The sequence below is a fragment of the Triturus cristatus genome, chromosome 7 (genome assembly GCF_964204655.1).
Source record: "Triturus cristatus chromosome 7, aTriCri1.1, whole genome shotgun sequence".
Lineage (NCBI taxonomy): Eukaryota > Metazoa > Chordata > Amphibia > Caudata > Salamandridae > Triturus > Triturus cristatus.
Genome location: NC_140590.1, coordinates 170,677,144 through 170,695,346, shown reverse-complemented (window position 1 = coordinate 170,695,346; position 18,203 = coordinate 170,677,144). Strand labels below are relative to the sequence as shown.

Here is an 18,203-nt window from a genome sequence, read left to right as displayed (position 1 = left end):
GTGGTGGAGGTGGCCAGGCCAGTGCTTGGTGTAGTTTGCAGCAGTGATCCCCACTCTGCTCCTGGACCTATTAGCCTTTCTCTTGGGCCTATGTAGAGGGTCTGATATTGCTGCAGATGAAGAATGCCTTGAGTTGTGACTGCTTGTGCTGTGTCCTGTGCTAGGTCGCAACGGGGGTCAGGTGGGTCAGTTGTGGTGATGCATTCTGCAGTGGCAGGGCTGCTGTGGCCGCTGCTGCCCTCATCATCATGGCCAAAGACAAGGTCACCTCAGCACCAAACAAAGCACTCTAGACAAAGACATCCAACTCGTGGACCCTCCTTTGTCACTGTGGCATGCAGACAGGATGGTCAGAATCCAGACAATGCTGCACCCCTGGCAGGTATTACTCAGTTGCAAGCTAAGCTAGATGCTAAATTGTAGCTGTGGGCACCAATGTTAACTTGCTCTGCCAATCAATCAATCAATCTATCAGGGGTTTATAAAGCGCGCTACTCACCCGTGAGGGTCTCAAAGTGCTGGGGGAATTTCAGGAAAGATGATCTTAGGAAAGATGTCAAGTGCATTGCAGAAGCCAAAATGAGGGTCTCTTGTGTGGAAGACTGAGCTAATACCTTATAACAGATGGTGACCAAACTTACTGCTGTGACTTGTGAGCTGACGGTGAGAGTAGAGGATGTGGAGGGCAGGGCTCACTGTAAAAACTTAAGGGTTGTGGGCTTCCCTGAGGGGCGTGAGGGACCAATGGCTATGTTCTATGATGCCCTCGGAGGCCCTGTCCTCCTGCTTCGTCATCAAGCTGGCCCAAAGAGCTTTAGTGTGGCCCTCTCCTTCCCGGGCTTGTCCCCAGCCTGTTATTGCAAAGCTCTTAAATTATATGACAGGGACAATATCCTTAAACATGGCCTGCTCCAAGACAATATTACGGACCATTCTTAAACCATCAGGATCTTCCCAGATTACATCAGGATAGGGCAACAGATTATCCTTCCTGTCAGCAAAACAATTACTCTGTGAGCTCTATATTCAGCACATGGCAGTTCTAAAACATGCTAGAATGGTGAGTGCAGATGTTTTACTACTTCAGGAGACCCACCTCCTTGGTAACAAGGCGCCATATTTTGCCCAGTTTGGCACAACTCATATTTTTACTCTGGGTTCACAAGGGGATTCAGGGATGAAAGCATTCTGATCAAAAATAATGTTTCATTCCAGCATTTTGAAAGGTGGGTGGACCAGCAGGGTAGATAATACAGGCGTAGCTGGAATGCTTTATGGAAAATCTCTCACATTTCATAGAATATACCCCTCCCCCTCATCGAGTCTTTTGTAGACCTGATAACAAGATTATGGGGCGAACTTCCCTGGTGGGTCACTAAGCCAGTGGCGTCAGCATGGACCGCCCGTCTACTTTGGCAACTGCTTTGGGTCTGGTTGATGTATAAGGTATCATTGATCCAGAGGGGTATACCTTTTTCTTCACCTGGAGGATTTTCTTTAACCACATTCCTAGTTGCATAGTCTTTGACACCATGTCCAGGAACAGGAAATTTCCGAACACTTCTCAATGGCCATTCAACTCCGTGTGAGCTGTCGATGCCCGGCTTTCTGCTGGCGCCTTTCACATTGAAATTTACAAAACCCAGAATACTGATTTCACATAGAGCGCTCCATTGAGGAATATTTTGCACATAACGTTGGCTCAGTAAGATCCCAGGCAACTCTATGGGAGTCTTTGAAGCCCACACTACAAGGGTGGCAAATATCAGTTACTCTACAGGGGAGCAGCAGCATGAGGCACAGGACTTGGTGGATCTTGAATCCCGAATGACGGATCTGGATGCACAGAGTGGCCGGGGTGATGGGCAGATGATGTGTACACAATTGGGTCTCCTACTGTAACAATATCAGCAGACTCTGCTGGGAGAAGCCAAACAGTCCTGGCAGGGGGCCAATAAGCGGACTTATCAATGGGAAGATAAGTCGAGTAAAATGCTACATAGACTTTGCCAAGGTACTTATTGTTCATCCTCTATCCCTCCTATTGAGCCCGTCGGGCATATTACTCACTGATCCCAGAGCGATAGCTTGCGGTTTTGCTGCCTATTTTGAAGACATGTACACTTAAAGAGAGTTTTTGTCCCAGAACCAGATAGTAGACTTTGTGCATGCCTTTCTCCTTAAATCCATCTTGTCTGTAGACTGCGACTTTCTCGAGAGTAAGCTCACTGTAGAGGAACGTTTGTCGGCCCTAGCGGGGCTGCATCCAGGAAGGTGGGGAACAAGTGATCTACTAATTAGACTTGCTATCTGTCTTATGGCTAGAACATGGGTGAGCGGTAGGGTGGGACTGAGCGTGCCTTTCTTCCTTATGTTCTTTTATGTATGGCAGCCTCCCAGGCCATGCTCACAATTCAAAATTCAAAATCAATAAATGTTGTTTAAAAAAATAATATTAGTCCACAATAAAAATCTAAAATAATTTTTGCAGACTGTCAATTTAGAGGATTTCCAATTGTCCCACTCAAACACTGAAATATGGAGTGGTGTTACTAAGCACAAATTCTGGATCCCACCACTGTGCACCAAACGTAGGAAAGTGTATTACTTGTAAGTGGGGGAACTCACCTTCAGCTAGGACTGATACCACTATTATTATTATTATTATTATTATCAATAAAGCTTGTAGAGCGCACGGCTACCTCCAGCGGAAGTGTCCCGGCGCTAGCATCCTATCTAAGAGAAGAAGAGACCAGGGAGGACCACTGTATCTAAGGCAAGCCGAAAAGCCAAGTCTTGAGAGCTCGCCTAAAGGGGATTTCCGCATCTAAATTTCTCAGGTGATTGAGCATAGTATTCCATAATGTAGCAGTTTTAACAGGGAACGCACGGCCGCCGGTCATTACCTTCCTAAAGCGAGGAATGCCCAGAAAGTTACAGCTATTAGATCTGAGTGCCCTAGCTTGGTGGTATTTCTGAAGTCTCCGCTTCAGATAATGAGGACCCATCCCTCTTATTGCTCTATGTGCAAATACTAGGGCTTTAAACTGTACTCTTCTCCTAACTGGTAGCCAATGTAGGCTGCGTAGATGGGGGGTAATATGATGTCACAGTGGCACATTCCTGATCAGCCTGGCTGCCGCATTTTGAATGAGCTCTAGTCTCCTCATCAGATACTCCGGAAGACCAATATAAAGGCTGTTGGCATAGTCGAGTTGAGAGGTAATTAAGGCATACACAACTGACTTCCTGCAATCCATCGGCAGGAAGTGAAGAAATCTGCGCAGAGCCTTGAGTTTCCAAAAGCACTGAGAGGAGACATGTGTAATTTGTGCCTTGCCCGTGAGTTGGAGTCAAACCTGAAACCCAAATTCCTAGCCGAGGACACAGGTAGCAGGCGGATTTAACTCAGCTGGCCACGGAAGAATCGGTTGATTAAAGAATAAGACCTCCGTCTTATTGGTGTTCAACTTTAGGCAGCTGTCCGTCATCCATGATGAAATATTTAAGAGACGCTGTCTAAAATTGGCAAAGGCTATCTCGCTGTGGTCTTTAAAAGAGAACACAAGTTGAGTATCGTCTGCGTACGAAACAACCTTCACCCCCCATTTTTCTACAATTGCCGCAAGGGGAGTCAAATAGACATTAAACACTATCACTAATAGGTTCAGTCAAGTCTCAAAAAATGTATCCTTGCTCAACCCCAACTTGGCAAAAAAGTAGTCAGGTTTCAGTTAGGAGAAAGGTACGTGTAAAGTATTTAATATCACTATTATTATCTTTAAAATTAGACCAAAATGACAAACATCCAATGTACCAAACCGGATATATGAATTATTAACATAAATTGTGCATTCTAGCACCAACAAGCTTAAAGCTAAACTCACGGCGATATAGTTGAACTGCACACAGACAGGGCTAGGTCCTGGTCAAAAGTTTACCTTCGAACTTAGGGCCTGATTACAATCTTGGCAGTCAGGTTACTCCATCAAAAAGGTGATGAATATTCCATCCAACGAAATATAAATCCCATAGGATAAAATGAGATTTATATTTTGGTGGGCGGGACATCAGTCACTGTTGTGACGAAGTAATCTGTTTGCCAAGATCGTAATAAGGCCCTTAGCTTTTACTTGGAGCTTATCTTTTCTCGATGGGCTTGTTGTCAGTCCTCTGGCTTCTCTTATCCAAAGTTTGATTTAAAAATAGTGGCATGCTGGAGAGCGATATCTGGGTGAGTATCTGGAAGTCTTTGTCCTCAAAGTCGATGGTAAGGAGCCCTAAAGCTTAAAGTGAGACAAACCAGCACTGTCAAGCTGATTCGTGAGTCGATGACGGCGGCTTGACTCTCAATGTCGAGCCGCCTCTTCCTGTAGCTTTTCTGCAAAACGTTTCTTTCTTTGCAGATCTTGCAGTTTCTTGTTTCCTGTGGGGTAAATACGTGTCTACTAATAAATCCAAGAGGTCAGAGGCACTGCATTGTCTTAGGGGGCTAGGACTCAATTTCCTACAATGTAACCACAACAAATCTAGTTCCAACTGGTCAGCTAGGGTGATCCTATTTTTGGGTCTGCAGGTGACTGCTTCCAGATCAGTTGTACCTGTTGTTGATCAGGGAGTCCACTCCCTTAACTTTTGGGTCAGACACAATGGTTTCTTTGTGAAGCGTTGAGCAGGTGCAGTTCTTTTGAGTGGACGCCTTCTGTGGTGCAGGCCAAGACTCCAACAAGGCAGTCCTTTTTCTTCTTTTGTTCCAAGCAGTGTTCTGAAGAACTCCTGCAGCTCTCCCATATTTATCCTTGTTGGACTTGGCCCTTTTTGCAGGGTCATCCCTGAACTGTTTGCCTCCCTCCTGTATTGTTTCTGACCTGTTTTTGTTGGTTTTAGTTCTCTGGGCACTTTACTACTGCTGATCAGTGCTAAAGTGCATATGCTCTCTGCATAAAGTGTTATGGTAATTGGATGTCCATAACTGGTATGTTTGCCTTACTAATAAAGTCCCTAGTAAAGTGCACTATGTGTGCCAGGGCTGGTAATGCAAATGATACTAGTGGACCTGCAGCACTAATTGTGCCACCCACACAAGTAGCCATAAAGAGAGAAATCAGGCTTGCCGCTGCAGTGCCTGAGCGCAGTTTGCTAACTGCCATGTTGTCCTGACAAGTGCACCCACTTGCCAGGCCTTACCCTTCCCTTTTTATGCACATCAGACACGCCTAAGGTAGGCCCAAGGTACCCCCTGGGCAGGGTGCAGTGTATGTGAAAGGTAGGACATGCACTAAGGTGTGTACCATATCCTGACAGTGAAATACGGGGAACAACCTTTACAACGCAACTTTTACAACGCACTACCATTACAACGCATTTTTTACAACGCATAATCCATTACAACGCATGATATTACAACGCATGACACTACAACGCATTTTTAAAAACTACCTTTACAACGCATTCCATTACAACGCATACTACCATTACAACGCATACCATTACAACGCATAATATTACACTATACTATCCAACACTTACCCTACTGATGCACCCCCTGGAGTTAGAATAGTAATTTTTACCCCTATACTATCCAACACTTACCCTACTGATGCACCCCCTGGAGTTAGAATAGTAATTTTTACCCCTATACTATCCAACACTTACCCTACTGATGCACCCCCTGGAGTTAGAATAGCAATGTTTACCCCTATACTATCCAACACTTACCCTACTGATGCACCCCCTGGAGTTAGAATAGTAATTTTTACCCCTATACTATCCAACACTTACCCTACTGATGCACCCCCTGGAGTTAGAATAGTAATTTTTACCCCTATACTATCCAACACTTACCCTACTGATGCACCCCCTGGAGTTAGAATAGTATTTTTTACCCCTATACTATCCAACACTTACCCTACTGATGCACCCCCTGGAGTTAGAATAGTAATTTTTACCCCTATACTATCCAACACTTACCCTACTGTTGCACCCCCTGGAGTTAGAATAGTAATTTTTACCCCTATACTATCCAACACTTTCCCTACTGTTACACCCCCTGGAGTTAGAATAGTAATTTTTACCCCTACACTATCCAACACTTACCCTACTGTTGCACCCCCTGGAGTTAGAATAGTAATTTTTACCCCTACACTATCCAACACTTACCCTACTGTTGCACCCCCTGGAGTTAGAATAGTAATTTTTACCCCTACACTATCCAACACTTGCCCTACTGTTGCACCCCCTGGAGTTAGAATAGTAATTTTTACCCCTATACTATCTAATACTTACCTTAAATGTAATTTAATATTATGCGTTGTAATGGTATGCGTTGTAAAGGTAGTATGCGTTGTAATGGTAGTGCGTTGTAAAGGTATTTTTTAAAAATGCGTTGTAGTGTCATGCGTTGTAATGTCATGCGTTGTAATGGATTATGCGTTGTAAAAAATGTGTTGTAAGTGCATGCGTTGTAATAGTGTGCGTTGTAACGTCATACATCCGTGAAATACTCTCCATTTCGTTTTTCACTTTTGAAAGGCCATCTTGCCCATAGGACAGAATGGGAGAGGCTGTGTAATATGTTTCCAGCCTATCTTCCCATAGGTTTGAGATGGAGAGGTGATGTTTAGTGTACCTGAACTCACAATTTAATAACACATCTTTTTGTGAAGGTGTTTTTTGAATTGTGTGTTTAGAAACTACGCTTTTAGAAGTGGCTGGGTTTTTGTTCTAACAATTCTGTGTGTCGCTGGCTGGTTGTGGATTGACTCTCTGGATTTGAATGTGATAGGATCTGGGGAATGTCTTGACCCAGGGGAGGAGTAGGTGAGACAGCCATGGCTGACCTGCATCTGGAGAGTAGGGGGGAGGAGTAGTCCCTGGAGGTGAAGAGGCGTGGGATGCTGGCATAAAACAATGGCTCCATCTCCTGCTGAGTGATTGAGAACTCAGATCCCAACTATCGAAGGAAGAAGGTGTCTCTGGCAGGGAGACATGCAGAACTGGTTTGGACAGAGGTTAGTGCCCCCTGAGCACAAAGACTTCAAAGACATTTAGGGGAATAACTATGAGAGCTGAAACCCCTGAACTTTAGACTGATCAAGACTGAAAAGGATTAAAACTACTTTGCGGTCAAGAGGAACCTCTGCCAAGGAAGAACATCTGAAGAGACTGAAAAGAAGAACTGACCCTTGCTGTGTGTTCTGGGGCTGGCCTGCAGTTTGCTGATTTAACTAAGGAGAGGCTAAGGGACTTTGCTGTGTGCTGTGTACCCCTGCTTGAAAGGACTTTGCTGTGTGCTGCGTCCTAAAGTAACATGTCTCCAAGGGCCCGAGGAGAGCTGGCTCCCTGTTATGGAAACTCAGAGTCTCTGCGACGCTGTGTGCGTGTGCTTCATGCAGCCTGAGACCTTCGTAAGAACTGCCTGTGATCGTGTGCACCCGGAGTCCAAGTGAGTCACAGCGACGCTGTGTGCGTGTACTTCGTGCAGTCTGAGACCTTTGTGAGGATTGCCCTGTGATCGTGTACACCCGGAGCTCAAGTGAGTCTCAGCGACGCAGTGTGCATGCGCCCTGTTGCAGCCTGAAACCTTCGTGAGAATTGCCATGTGTTCGTGTGTCCGGGAGCAGTCTTGTTCTCTGCTTCGATCGACAGCGTGACCAGAAGTGCTGCGATCGTCATTGTCTTCGGCCAGGACCGGCGTCCCCAGAGGAGCTGTGAGAAGTCACCGCTGCCGGCCCGAGGCTGTCTTTGCCAAGGAGATACCTCGGACCATCACTGTCGGTGGTCCGAGTTCCACTGCCCAAGAACAACGATGTCGCACGGAGGCTCAGGCCGCGAGGAGAGGAGAGGAGTGTGAGAACGCACCCCCTCAGGTAACGCTCAGAGAGCGTGCGTGCGTCGCCGACTGGGGCAGGGTGTGGGCTACGAGAGAAATGCTCTCGACCTTTCCCATCTTTGTAGCGGGAGCCTCCGCTCAAGCCCGTATCGCGGCCCGTACGTGCCGAGGAGTGGCAGTAGCAGGGCCAGAGTGTGAAGCTGCACTTTGTTTTCCAACCTAACAGTGTTGGGGGCATATTGTGGCATTACTGACCGTGAGTCAGTAAGAGTGGCATAGAGACCGTCCAGAGTGCCGCGATCGGTTCCGAAGTACATTATTTTTGCATTACGAACTGCCTGATTGTTGCATTACGAAGTGCATTATTTTTGTGTGACGAACTGCCTGATTGTTGCATTACGAAGTGCCTCTTTTTTGCATTACGAACTGCCTGATTGTTGCATCACGAAGCGCATTATTTTTGCATTATGAACTGCCTGATTGTTGCATTACGAATTGCATTATTTTTGCATTACAAACTGCCTGATTCTTGCATTACGAACTGCATAGCATTGCATTAGGACTGCATTAAATTATCGAGAATTGCTCATTAATACTGCAAGAACCTACAAGTGCGTGCTGATCTAATTACCGGCAAGGTGAAATATTACAAATACGCATATGTTGGATTTTTATCGTTTGGTCTCATCGTATCTTTTCTTTATAAACATATAATTGTTTTTATGAGAGTCGTGTGGTGTCCATTTGTGGTGTTATCACTGTGTTACTGAGAGCGTGGTTGCAAATACTTTACACATTTGCCTTGGAGATAAGCCTGGCTGTTCGTGCCAGCTACCGAGGGGTTGAGCAGGGGCTATCTGAGAAGGTGTCCTTTCTTTCCCTGACTTAGAAGCAAGGGTCCCTATTTGGGCTAAGGCACCTACCTCAGCTAACTAGAGACCCCCAGTTCTAATAATCCTCCATTCTGGGCTATCTAGAGGGTGACAATGCAACCAATAGGGGTGAAGTTACCTCCCTCTTCTATGACCACTTTCTGCGAAGTGTGGCATATTTTTGACCCACAATGCACTGGTTCCTTTAAAATCAAAATTAACACATTCTGTTCTTGGTGTGTGTTTCTGTATAATCTAACCCAAAGGTGTGATTAGCAACTCACTACACTCACCTTCCGGTGCCTGCCTTAAACTAATTAGGGGTGCTCCCATCTGGCTAGGGATCAAGGAAGTGGGAGCTGGCCTTGGTCCTGTGACATCTGTTCCCTTGCCTTTGAAGTCCAGCTTATCTCCCCAGCACCATTCATCCGCTAGCTTCTTCAGGAAGCAATTCTCCTCCCACCAAATACCTATATTGTTTCAGCCCCAGGCCTCCTCAAACCTACTCAGGGAGCAGCTTAGCTCAGGCTGTTGCGGGGCTGCTTTAGGTGACCTCAGGATAGTGAGTTCTAAAACTACATTCCTGTAATTGTTATAATAAATCCGCTTTTTGGCAAGTTGTATTTATTGTAACCATTATTTTGATACTTTGAATGAATTTGCTAGCTAGCTCCCAATTAAAGATAACCTTTATTAAGGTAAATAAATCCTTCCCATGCTTGCCTATGGGGCTAGCAGTGCTGCAATAGGGAAATGTTTTTTTCACTTGTGTTCTCTATCAGAACATATAAAACTTATTTCATATAGTCCCCGATTTTCATAACAATGCACCCTACAATTGGGGCACCTAGGACAGACCTTAGGAGTGACTTATTAAGCATAAAGAGCTAGTTTTGGCCCTTTTGAGCTACTTTTATTTCCAAAGTCAAATGTAGATATAGTATTTTTTTTAAACCAGCCTGAAAGGCAGGCCTGGCTCTAAAATGACACCATACACCACAGCAGTGCACACTTAGGTGCATTAAGGCCACGTGGGTCTCTAACCTACATGCTCTACCATATACTAGGGACTTACAGGTAGGTTGTCTTGGCCAATTAGAATTACACCAATGACTGTATTCCTTTAAAGGACAGAGCACTGACCCAGGGCCAAGTTAGCAGAGCCCATTGCACTTTCATAGTCAGTAACCACCAGCATCTGTCATTCAAAGATGGGCTGATCAGGGAAAAAAGCCTGACTTTCCTACAATGCATGAGCAAGTTTACCAGATGACTCCATGTCCTGGGTTTAACCTTTACAAAATCAGAGTAATATAATATATTTAATCCTGCTGATTTAGAGAGTACAAATTGACAAATGAACAGGCTGCCAAATGACAGTCAAAACTGCAGCATTTAGACCTTGGTAACGAAGAGTTGATCTGGTATGTGTTAGAGGTGGATGTGCCACTCAAAACTCAAGCCAAGCTCGATACAAATGCCTAGCTTTGTCTCAGATCAGGGTCCTCTGGGAAACTCAAGCCTCAAACTAGCTGAGGTTTCATAGTAGCTGATGTGGCCTGGTGGCTAAAGCTGCAGTTCATGTATCTTTGGGAGCCAGGTTTGAATGCCAGCCTCGGCTCAAAATCTTGTGAATCCAAGCAAAACTCTGTGCGCTGAAAAAAAGAACAGGTGAAGTAGTTTGTATCTGAAGTGCTCTTTTGTCCTTGGTCAAGGGTTCTGGTATGTGAAAGTGCCAAAACAAAATGTGGATATTCCCTGTCTCTGAAACTCTAATCTCATTCTCCAAGAACTAAGAGAAACCAATATAGTGACTGAATTGCAGAGTGTGAAACTGAAAAATATGGGATGCTTCCCTACTTGAACAAATTGTGTAATCCCAGGCAAATACTTTATTTCACTGAGCACACATTTTGTCTTATTATCACGTATGGGAGCATCTTGAAATACTTAATTTCAGGATGTGTTTGGCACAAAAAAACTTGAGTGTGATTTTATAGCCTGTACAGTTCTTCTATTTATAATGAGAATCTAGGTCAGGTATTCATGAAAATTAACTTGCCTCTTAGTTTACTAATAACATTTTGCATTCAGGGTAGCACAGGAACATTGTCTCAGTTCTTGTGTAAAAACTCCCACTTTCAATTAATACTTTTATTAATACTTTAATAAATGCTTTTTTAGGAACAGAGAGATCAATGGATCGGCTGAGACCAGGATTAGAGGCTGGCAGCTCCAGTCAGTGGGGCACATCTCCTCCAAGTGACCATCAATGCCAGGTTCAGCACTTACCTTAAAATACCTTCCGTTGTACACGCAGCCGCAGTCGCTCATTGACACGCAGCTGTTCCCGTCAAAGAAGAAGCCATCATCACACTCACATCCCTCAAAACACCCTTTGGTGCACTGGGACCCTCCAGCGAGAAGAGCGCAGGTGAGGGAACACGTCGACGTGCAGAGCGAGTAACGGCTCCTGGGGCCACAGGTAAGAGCTGCAGGGCAAAAACGAAAATAAAATGTAAAATCATTTTTACCATCCTCCTGCAAAACCATATCTGGTCATACTTCTTCAGAATATCTTTTCCTGAATTATTAATACCATCACTGACACCTGCCCCTGATATCGACGTGTGTCACCTGATACACAAATATATATCCATCCCTTAGACACACATTGACAAATACCAATATGTCAGTTTTTTGAAAACCTTTTTGTTGGGGAGCTTCTGGGCACCACATCAGCATTTGTTTTCCCAAAAAATGGCCTAAAGTAAACATATGCTGTTGTTCATAAAAAGCACGCATTGCCACAGTAGTCCTCAGCCTTGAAAGAAACTGCTTTGTGTGTGGGTGAGCTGCTTCTGGAAGGGCAGAGTTTTGTCCCTTACAATGAAGTTAGCCAATGGCTGAAGTGAACTGATCCACTGCCTCATGCGGTATGATGTAATGGGCAGAAGAAAAAGTATTGGCAAAACCAATAGGTCTCACCTTTGTAATATCTATTGGCTTTGTTGGAGTGGAGTGGCACGGAGTAGAGAGGTATTGAGTGGGGTGGCAGAGAGCAGATTGGCATCAAGTGGAGAGGAGTGGTAGTGAGTGGAGTGGATTTGAGTGAAGTATTATTGAGTGGAGGATAGTGGAGTTGAGTGGAATGGCAGAGTCGAGTAGCATGGATTGGAGTGGCACTGAGCCTAGTAGCACTGAGCAAAGTGCCATTGAGTGAAGTGGCATTGAATGGAGTGGCACTGAGTGGCATGGCATTGAAGAAAGTGGCAATTAGTGGAGCAGCAATGAGCAGAGAGGCATTGAGTGGAGTTCGATGGCACTGAGTGCAGTGGTACTGAATGTGGTGTAGTAGAGTGGCATTGAGTGGCATTGAGTGTAGTGGTGTGACATTGAATCGAATGGAGTGGCATTGAGATGAGTGAATTTGAGTGAAGTGGCATTGAGTGGAGTGGCATGAAGTTTAGTGAAGTGACACTGAGTGCAACAGAGTAGAGTGGAGTGGCGTCAAGTGGAGTGGCCTTAATTGGAGTGAAGGGACACCTTCCTGTACATAACCAAACCATTGCATTTTGCTTTTTCCATGTGTGCTGTACAAGGCAGCACACATGTAAAAAGCTAAAACGAGGAGAAATAATGCATTTCTCCCTGTTTCGTCACACATACCAGATTAACTCTTCGTTACCAAGGTCTAAATGCTGCAGTTTTGACTGTCATTTGGCAGCCTCGTTCGTTCGTCAATTTGTACTTTCTAAATCAGCAGGATTAAATATATTATATTACTATGATTTTGTAAAGGTTAAACCCAGGACATGGAGTCATCTGGTAAATTTACTCATGCATTGTAGGAAAGTCAGGCTTTTTACCCTGATCAGCCCATCTTTGAATGACAGATGCTGGTGGATTCTGAATATGAAAGTGCAATGGGCTCTGCTAACTTGGCCCTGGGTCAGTGCTCTGTCCTTTAAAGGTATACGGTAATTGGTCTTAATTTTGGCTCTGCCTCCTATGTGCGCCACCCTTGTACATAGGGGGCAGCACCAAAATGAATGGGTGTTGCGGTGGAACGCCTACCGCAACACCCACTGCCCACCCCTTTCACGCTAAGCATAGCGTAAAAGGGGGCTTTATGTACAAGGCAGAGTTAAGCCACGTTACGCTGCCTTGTACATCAGGCGAAACCCTATCGCCACCACAACGTCGGTAAAAGTGACGTTGTTGTGGCGATAGGGGTTTGTACATATGCCCCCATACTGTGTAGGGTGTGTGTGTGGTTGGAAGGATGTTCTGTTAGTTTTGATTCTATGTGGGAAGTGTTTCCATGTGGTGCATGATAACACAGAGGTGCGATTATCGTGAAATGGGATGCAATGCTTAGCAGCGTGATGAACGAAGTAATGTGAGAGAGATGTGCACAGTTTAGGGTTTTTAGTAAGCTGGCATTTTTTATTAGCTCTGCAAGTCCCTCCATGACAATTCACTTAACTAGTTACTGCATTCCACTGCTCAGAATGCAATCGTTTTAACATAAGGATAAGAGAGGCCTGGTGAGCAAAACACTCATATTGCAGAGGTTTTTTTGGGAGGGGCTGGGATGGGGTGCGCCGTTTGTAAAGATCCAGAAATGTTTCGGCTAATTCATTTGTTTACCGGCCTTCCACATAACTATTTACTTGAAAGTTGTAAAAAGATTAGAAATTGTCACCTAAGCAAAAAATGATGGTATACTTGTGAAATGCGTTTCCTTTCACCCCACCTGTTTTGGAAAGCTTAGAAAGGCTGGTTTCAGGAAAGAACGCGCCACATATTTAATGACACTTTAAGATGTGATCTCTCGCTTAGTCTGATAGGAACTGAGAATAATGCACCTGATGGTGTTACGAGATATAACCTTATGGCGAGCTATGAAAACAGCACGGCTTTCTGTTGCACACATTTAACTCACTAATGCGCAAACTAGTTGACTCATTAATTGAGAAACGAGAAAGAAACAGGAGGGTGGAGAAAGGCTGAAAGGATAAAAAAGGCGAGGGAAGGGACTTGGGAGACCGGATTGAGGGGAGAGGAAGGGTGGGAGAGAGTGATGTAGGAGGAAGCTAGATGAAAGATTTAGTGGGGAGGGAGGCTAAGAGACTGGAGATAATGAGTAGGTGGAGGGAGGTGGAAATAGAGAAGGGGGAAAATAGGGATTGGGGGCGCCCTAAGATGTGCTGTATTTGGTGTCAAACATTTGCTCAAGAGCTGAAAGTGGTGCGCTCGACTAAGGCACTTAGGGGTGCCCATGTCTTGTTAGTGTTCGGGTTTTAGGGACGAAGAAGGTGATGACGACGAAGGTTGTGTAAGGCAGATAAAGTATGTGCGGTGTTTTCTAAGGAGTGAAGGAACTCTGGGGCATACTTACAAGGGCTTTATCTCCGCTTTTCTGGCTTACAAAGCCAAAAAAGCAGAGATAAAACCAGCGCCCTATTTACAAGAGGGTGCTAACATGCATAATCGCATGTTAGCACCCTTTTTCCCAACGCCTCCCTTTGCATCTCCAACGAGATGCAAAGTGGGCGTTACTGGGCGTTCCCTAGATGGACTACCTTGCGAATATCGCTGATGTTTACATCGCGATATATACAAGGCAGCCCACATGATTTTAGCAGACATTAGATTTTGGCGAAAACGGCCGTTTTTGCCAAAATCTAACTTCTGCTAAAATCCTGACTCAGCCATCCCTAACATAGGGGGTGGATTATGCTGATACGACCCTGTGGGTCGTATCAGCAAGGTTATCGCCGTTTTGCAGGGAACATCGCTGGAAAACCAGCGATGTTCCCTGCAAAAGGGCGATAACCTCGCTATCTCTGGAATTTTTATCGGCCTGGAGAAACGCGCTGTTAATAACGCGCTACGATGGCGATAAATTGCAGAGATAGCCTGCGATAATATAATTATCGCTAAGCATGGCCAGCGATAATTATTGCTGGCCGTTGATGATATGCCCCTCTGTTTTAAACTTTATCACTGTTTTAACGAGTTTAATAAAAAACTTATGATTTCTGCTATTTACCTATCTTTGGTGTACTGGTTTGTAAAAAAAAAAATGTAAATCCGTTTTTATATAGCGCAGCTACTCACCCTTACGGGTTTTAAGGCGCTGGGGGCCGTAGTGGAAATTAAGTGAGCTATTGCTCAGAGTCACACGGTGCTGAGCTGCCGCCGAACCGTGAACCTTGTGCTCCCAAGTCAGCTGGCCTGGCCGCTGCACCACAACTCTCCACTTTGAGTTGGCAACTAGACTCCCTTGTGCTGAATTAGATTGGGCACTATATGGCCTGGTGTTTGAAAGAGAGTGGTGCTGGGTATTAAGGTAACCAAATGAAGACTTGTGTTTTTTACATGAAGGAAAAGGAGACGAAGAGGCGAATGGGTTCAGAGAAGGCTAAACAGAGGTATTACATCAGCTGGGGATAAAGAAAAGGGTGGCAAGTGGCAGCACTAAAAGAAGATACCAACTCCTGCAAAGAAACTTGAAAGTTAAGTAGGTGAAACAAAGCAAAATTATTTTGCCTGCTTTTCTCCCTAAGTATAACAAAGAATATTAAAAAGCAGCCCATTTTTTCCTACAACGTGATGCAACTCATCAGATATTCTCGGACCCCACGTTTCTGAGTTAATTTGCTCCAGTCCTAACATGCATGGGAGGGAAATTGAATTTGTGGGGGTGGCAGGAGAACACAGACAGCACTGCAGTGCCAAGGCAAAAGAGCATGTTCAAGCGATACCACAAGATGTAAAAACAAGGAAGTAGCCGAACAGACAGAAGAACCTGACAAAGAGAAATGGAGAACCTGGGGAAAGGCAGTTTACAGCTGCCTTCGGAGCCAGCAGCAACTTCCTGGCTTCTCTTCGGACAGCGAGCGCCCAGAGGTTCATGTTGTGGCGCTGTACAAGCATCTTCGTTTACTAGGGCACTTTGAGACAGAGAGAGCACAGGTCAGAGCAAAAGCCTGAGCTAGGCTGGAGGAGAGAACTTTGGAATACAAGCCAGAGTAGTGTGGCTGCAACAAGGACGTGCGCAAAACCACCTGCTCTATAAATTCGTGTTTTATATACATAATAATTAAAAAAACATACAAACAGGAGGAAGAGCCATCATGCACTGTGAAGGAACTGTGGCCGACCAAAACAAACCAATAGTGAAATCGCCATGAGGTGGGAACAAATATAGGAAGGATGGACCAATAAGGGTAAATACCAATAACAGGCTAGCATATCTCAATGCCACAGATACCAACCAATGGCAATTGGTGGGAGTGCAAAAAGCGCACAGAAGAGATTACAACAGGTCTTGCAGGGTTCTACCTAAAAATGTGAATGACACAACAGGCCAAAGAACAAAGAGCGCTGGCTAAATCCCTATAAGCAGCGCCCATGGAATTATGCAGCAGAGAAGGTCCGAATTATGTGACAAGACTGACTAAATTATGCACCAATAAAAGGAAAATTATACAGCTGAATGTGGCACATTTTTTACTTTGAAAGGCTTTTGCCTCTTAGTACCAGTTCAAACCTACATGCAGCAATAAGCAACAGAAAGGTGTCCAGTTCACCTTTGTAAAGGGCCTTTCACTCCACAGCAACACCTCGATGCATTTTTATTAGTCAAGTCAAGCCAAAAGTTCTTTATTTCGGCCTAACAAGGTCATAAAAGCACAATTAAGAAACATATATGACGCAGTTCAAACAATTCAAGTTCTCCATTATTGAAGGACATACACATTAAAATGTTATTCATAAATTCCTAAAATATTAAAAATATAATAAATATTTAAAATACACATTTGTGGCACATAAGATATAATAAAATCTAATCTATAAGGCAACGAATAACAATGGGAGAGTAGGTTGATTTGATTGGGCTAGCCCTGTCTTTAAAAATCCTGAAAGCCTGTGCGCAATGAGATGTTCCGAGGTTTCTGCACAACTGCAGTAACCAACGGTGTCTCGCTTTCTTATATGCCGGGCAGAAGAATAATGCATGTAGGTCAGTCTCCGGTATGTTGTTACATGTCGGGCAGCCCTTGGTAAGACTGCCCCCCCCCCCCACTTATTTGTAAAGGCATGTAAGGGAAGTGTACCATGCCTAAACTGCAGATATAACTGTTTAGCAAGGTTCGGCTGTATGTCATCAATGACAGGTTCTATCCTATATTGCAGTTTTACTTCTAAGAATGATGTTGTCAGTGTGCCAGTCACAGAACTCCCCTGTAGTAGGGTGAGATTGTGTTCCTTATAGAACTTTGACAGGGCCTTCCTAGGTATTGACGGGCAACTATCTTCGGCACTAGCCCATAAATCACCCATTCCCATGGAAATTAGAGAGTTCTTAATGTGGGCCAGCCATGGAATTTTGCTTGCTCCCTGTAGGTTTACCACTTCCCTCAATTCCTCTCGGTACACAGCTAATTCTGTGGTGCTCCATAGGCAACGCCAATATAACAAGTGTCTAAGTGCAACCTCTACTGCAATCAGGCTCACTCCAAGGCCCATTCAGAGAGGTGTGAGCGGTGTACTTTTAGGGAGACCCAGGAGTTGTCTGATAAAGGAATTCTCAATCTTAGAGAGATGGTCAGATGGCCAATGGCCCCAGATTTCTGCCCCATACAAAGCAGCCCCTCTGGCTTTGGCCTTATATATTTCCAACATCGGCCCAATCACTTTGTGTGTACACTTCCTCTGCAACTTTGCTAATCCCCCTGTTGTCTGGTCCAATTTTAGACTTACCTTCTTTATTTGTGCACCGACTTCATTTTCTCAGTAAGTGACAGTCCCAGGTATTTACAAATAGGAACTTTCTCTAAAAATTCTCCATCTAATTGGGGATTGGGTTGTGTAGAGTACCCTGCATTAAAAGCCATATATTTAGTTTTCTGAGTGCTTAACTCCAGGCCTCTGCTCTTGCAGAATGAATGGAAAGTATCCAAAGCCCTCTGTATTCCCATAGGGGACATTGACAGCAGGAGGGTATCGTAGGCGAACATCAGGGCTGGTACCTTGCGGTTCGCCAACTTTGGAGCATCTATATCCCTCCCTGCTGTCAGGGCCTCCCCTAAGCCATTAATACATTAACAAAAGAGGGTTGGGGCCAGTACACACCCTTGTCTTACACCTCTCTCTATAGGTATGCGATCAGTGAGTACTCCGTTTTTCCCATGTCTAATTTGGGCACAGTTATGTTCATGTAATCTTTTCAGATTGTGACGAAGATACGGGGGGTGGGGTGCCCAGGTCTGACAGGATAGCCCATAATTTCTCCCTTGGTACTAAATTGAATGCCGATTTTAAGTCAACAAAGATCATATAGAGGCTGCTACCCTCCAGGATCCCTGTCTTCCAGTACAGCAATTGCAACCTGAAGATAGAAAAAGGAAAATGCTTATGGGGATTGTTTTTGTGAGGGAAGGTGCCTCTTTCTGCACCATGGTGCAAGGAATGTATGATGTTACAAC

At 44.7% G+C, this 18,203-nt stretch overlaps 1 protein-coding gene across 1 annotated transcript in view; it reads right to left on the bottom strand.

Moving 5' to 3' along the window:
- Positions 1–18,203, bottom strand: part of LOC146809142 (IgGFc-binding protein-like) — a 301,036-nt gene that overhangs the window by 60,318 nt on the left and 222,515 nt on the right. Inside the window, exon 17 of the mRNA XM_085614831.1 lies at positions 10,996–11,195. Coding sequence (XP_085470957.1) covers positions 10,996–11,195 — 200 coding nt within the window. The remainder of the gene's footprint in view (positions 1–10,995; positions 11,196–18,203) is intronic.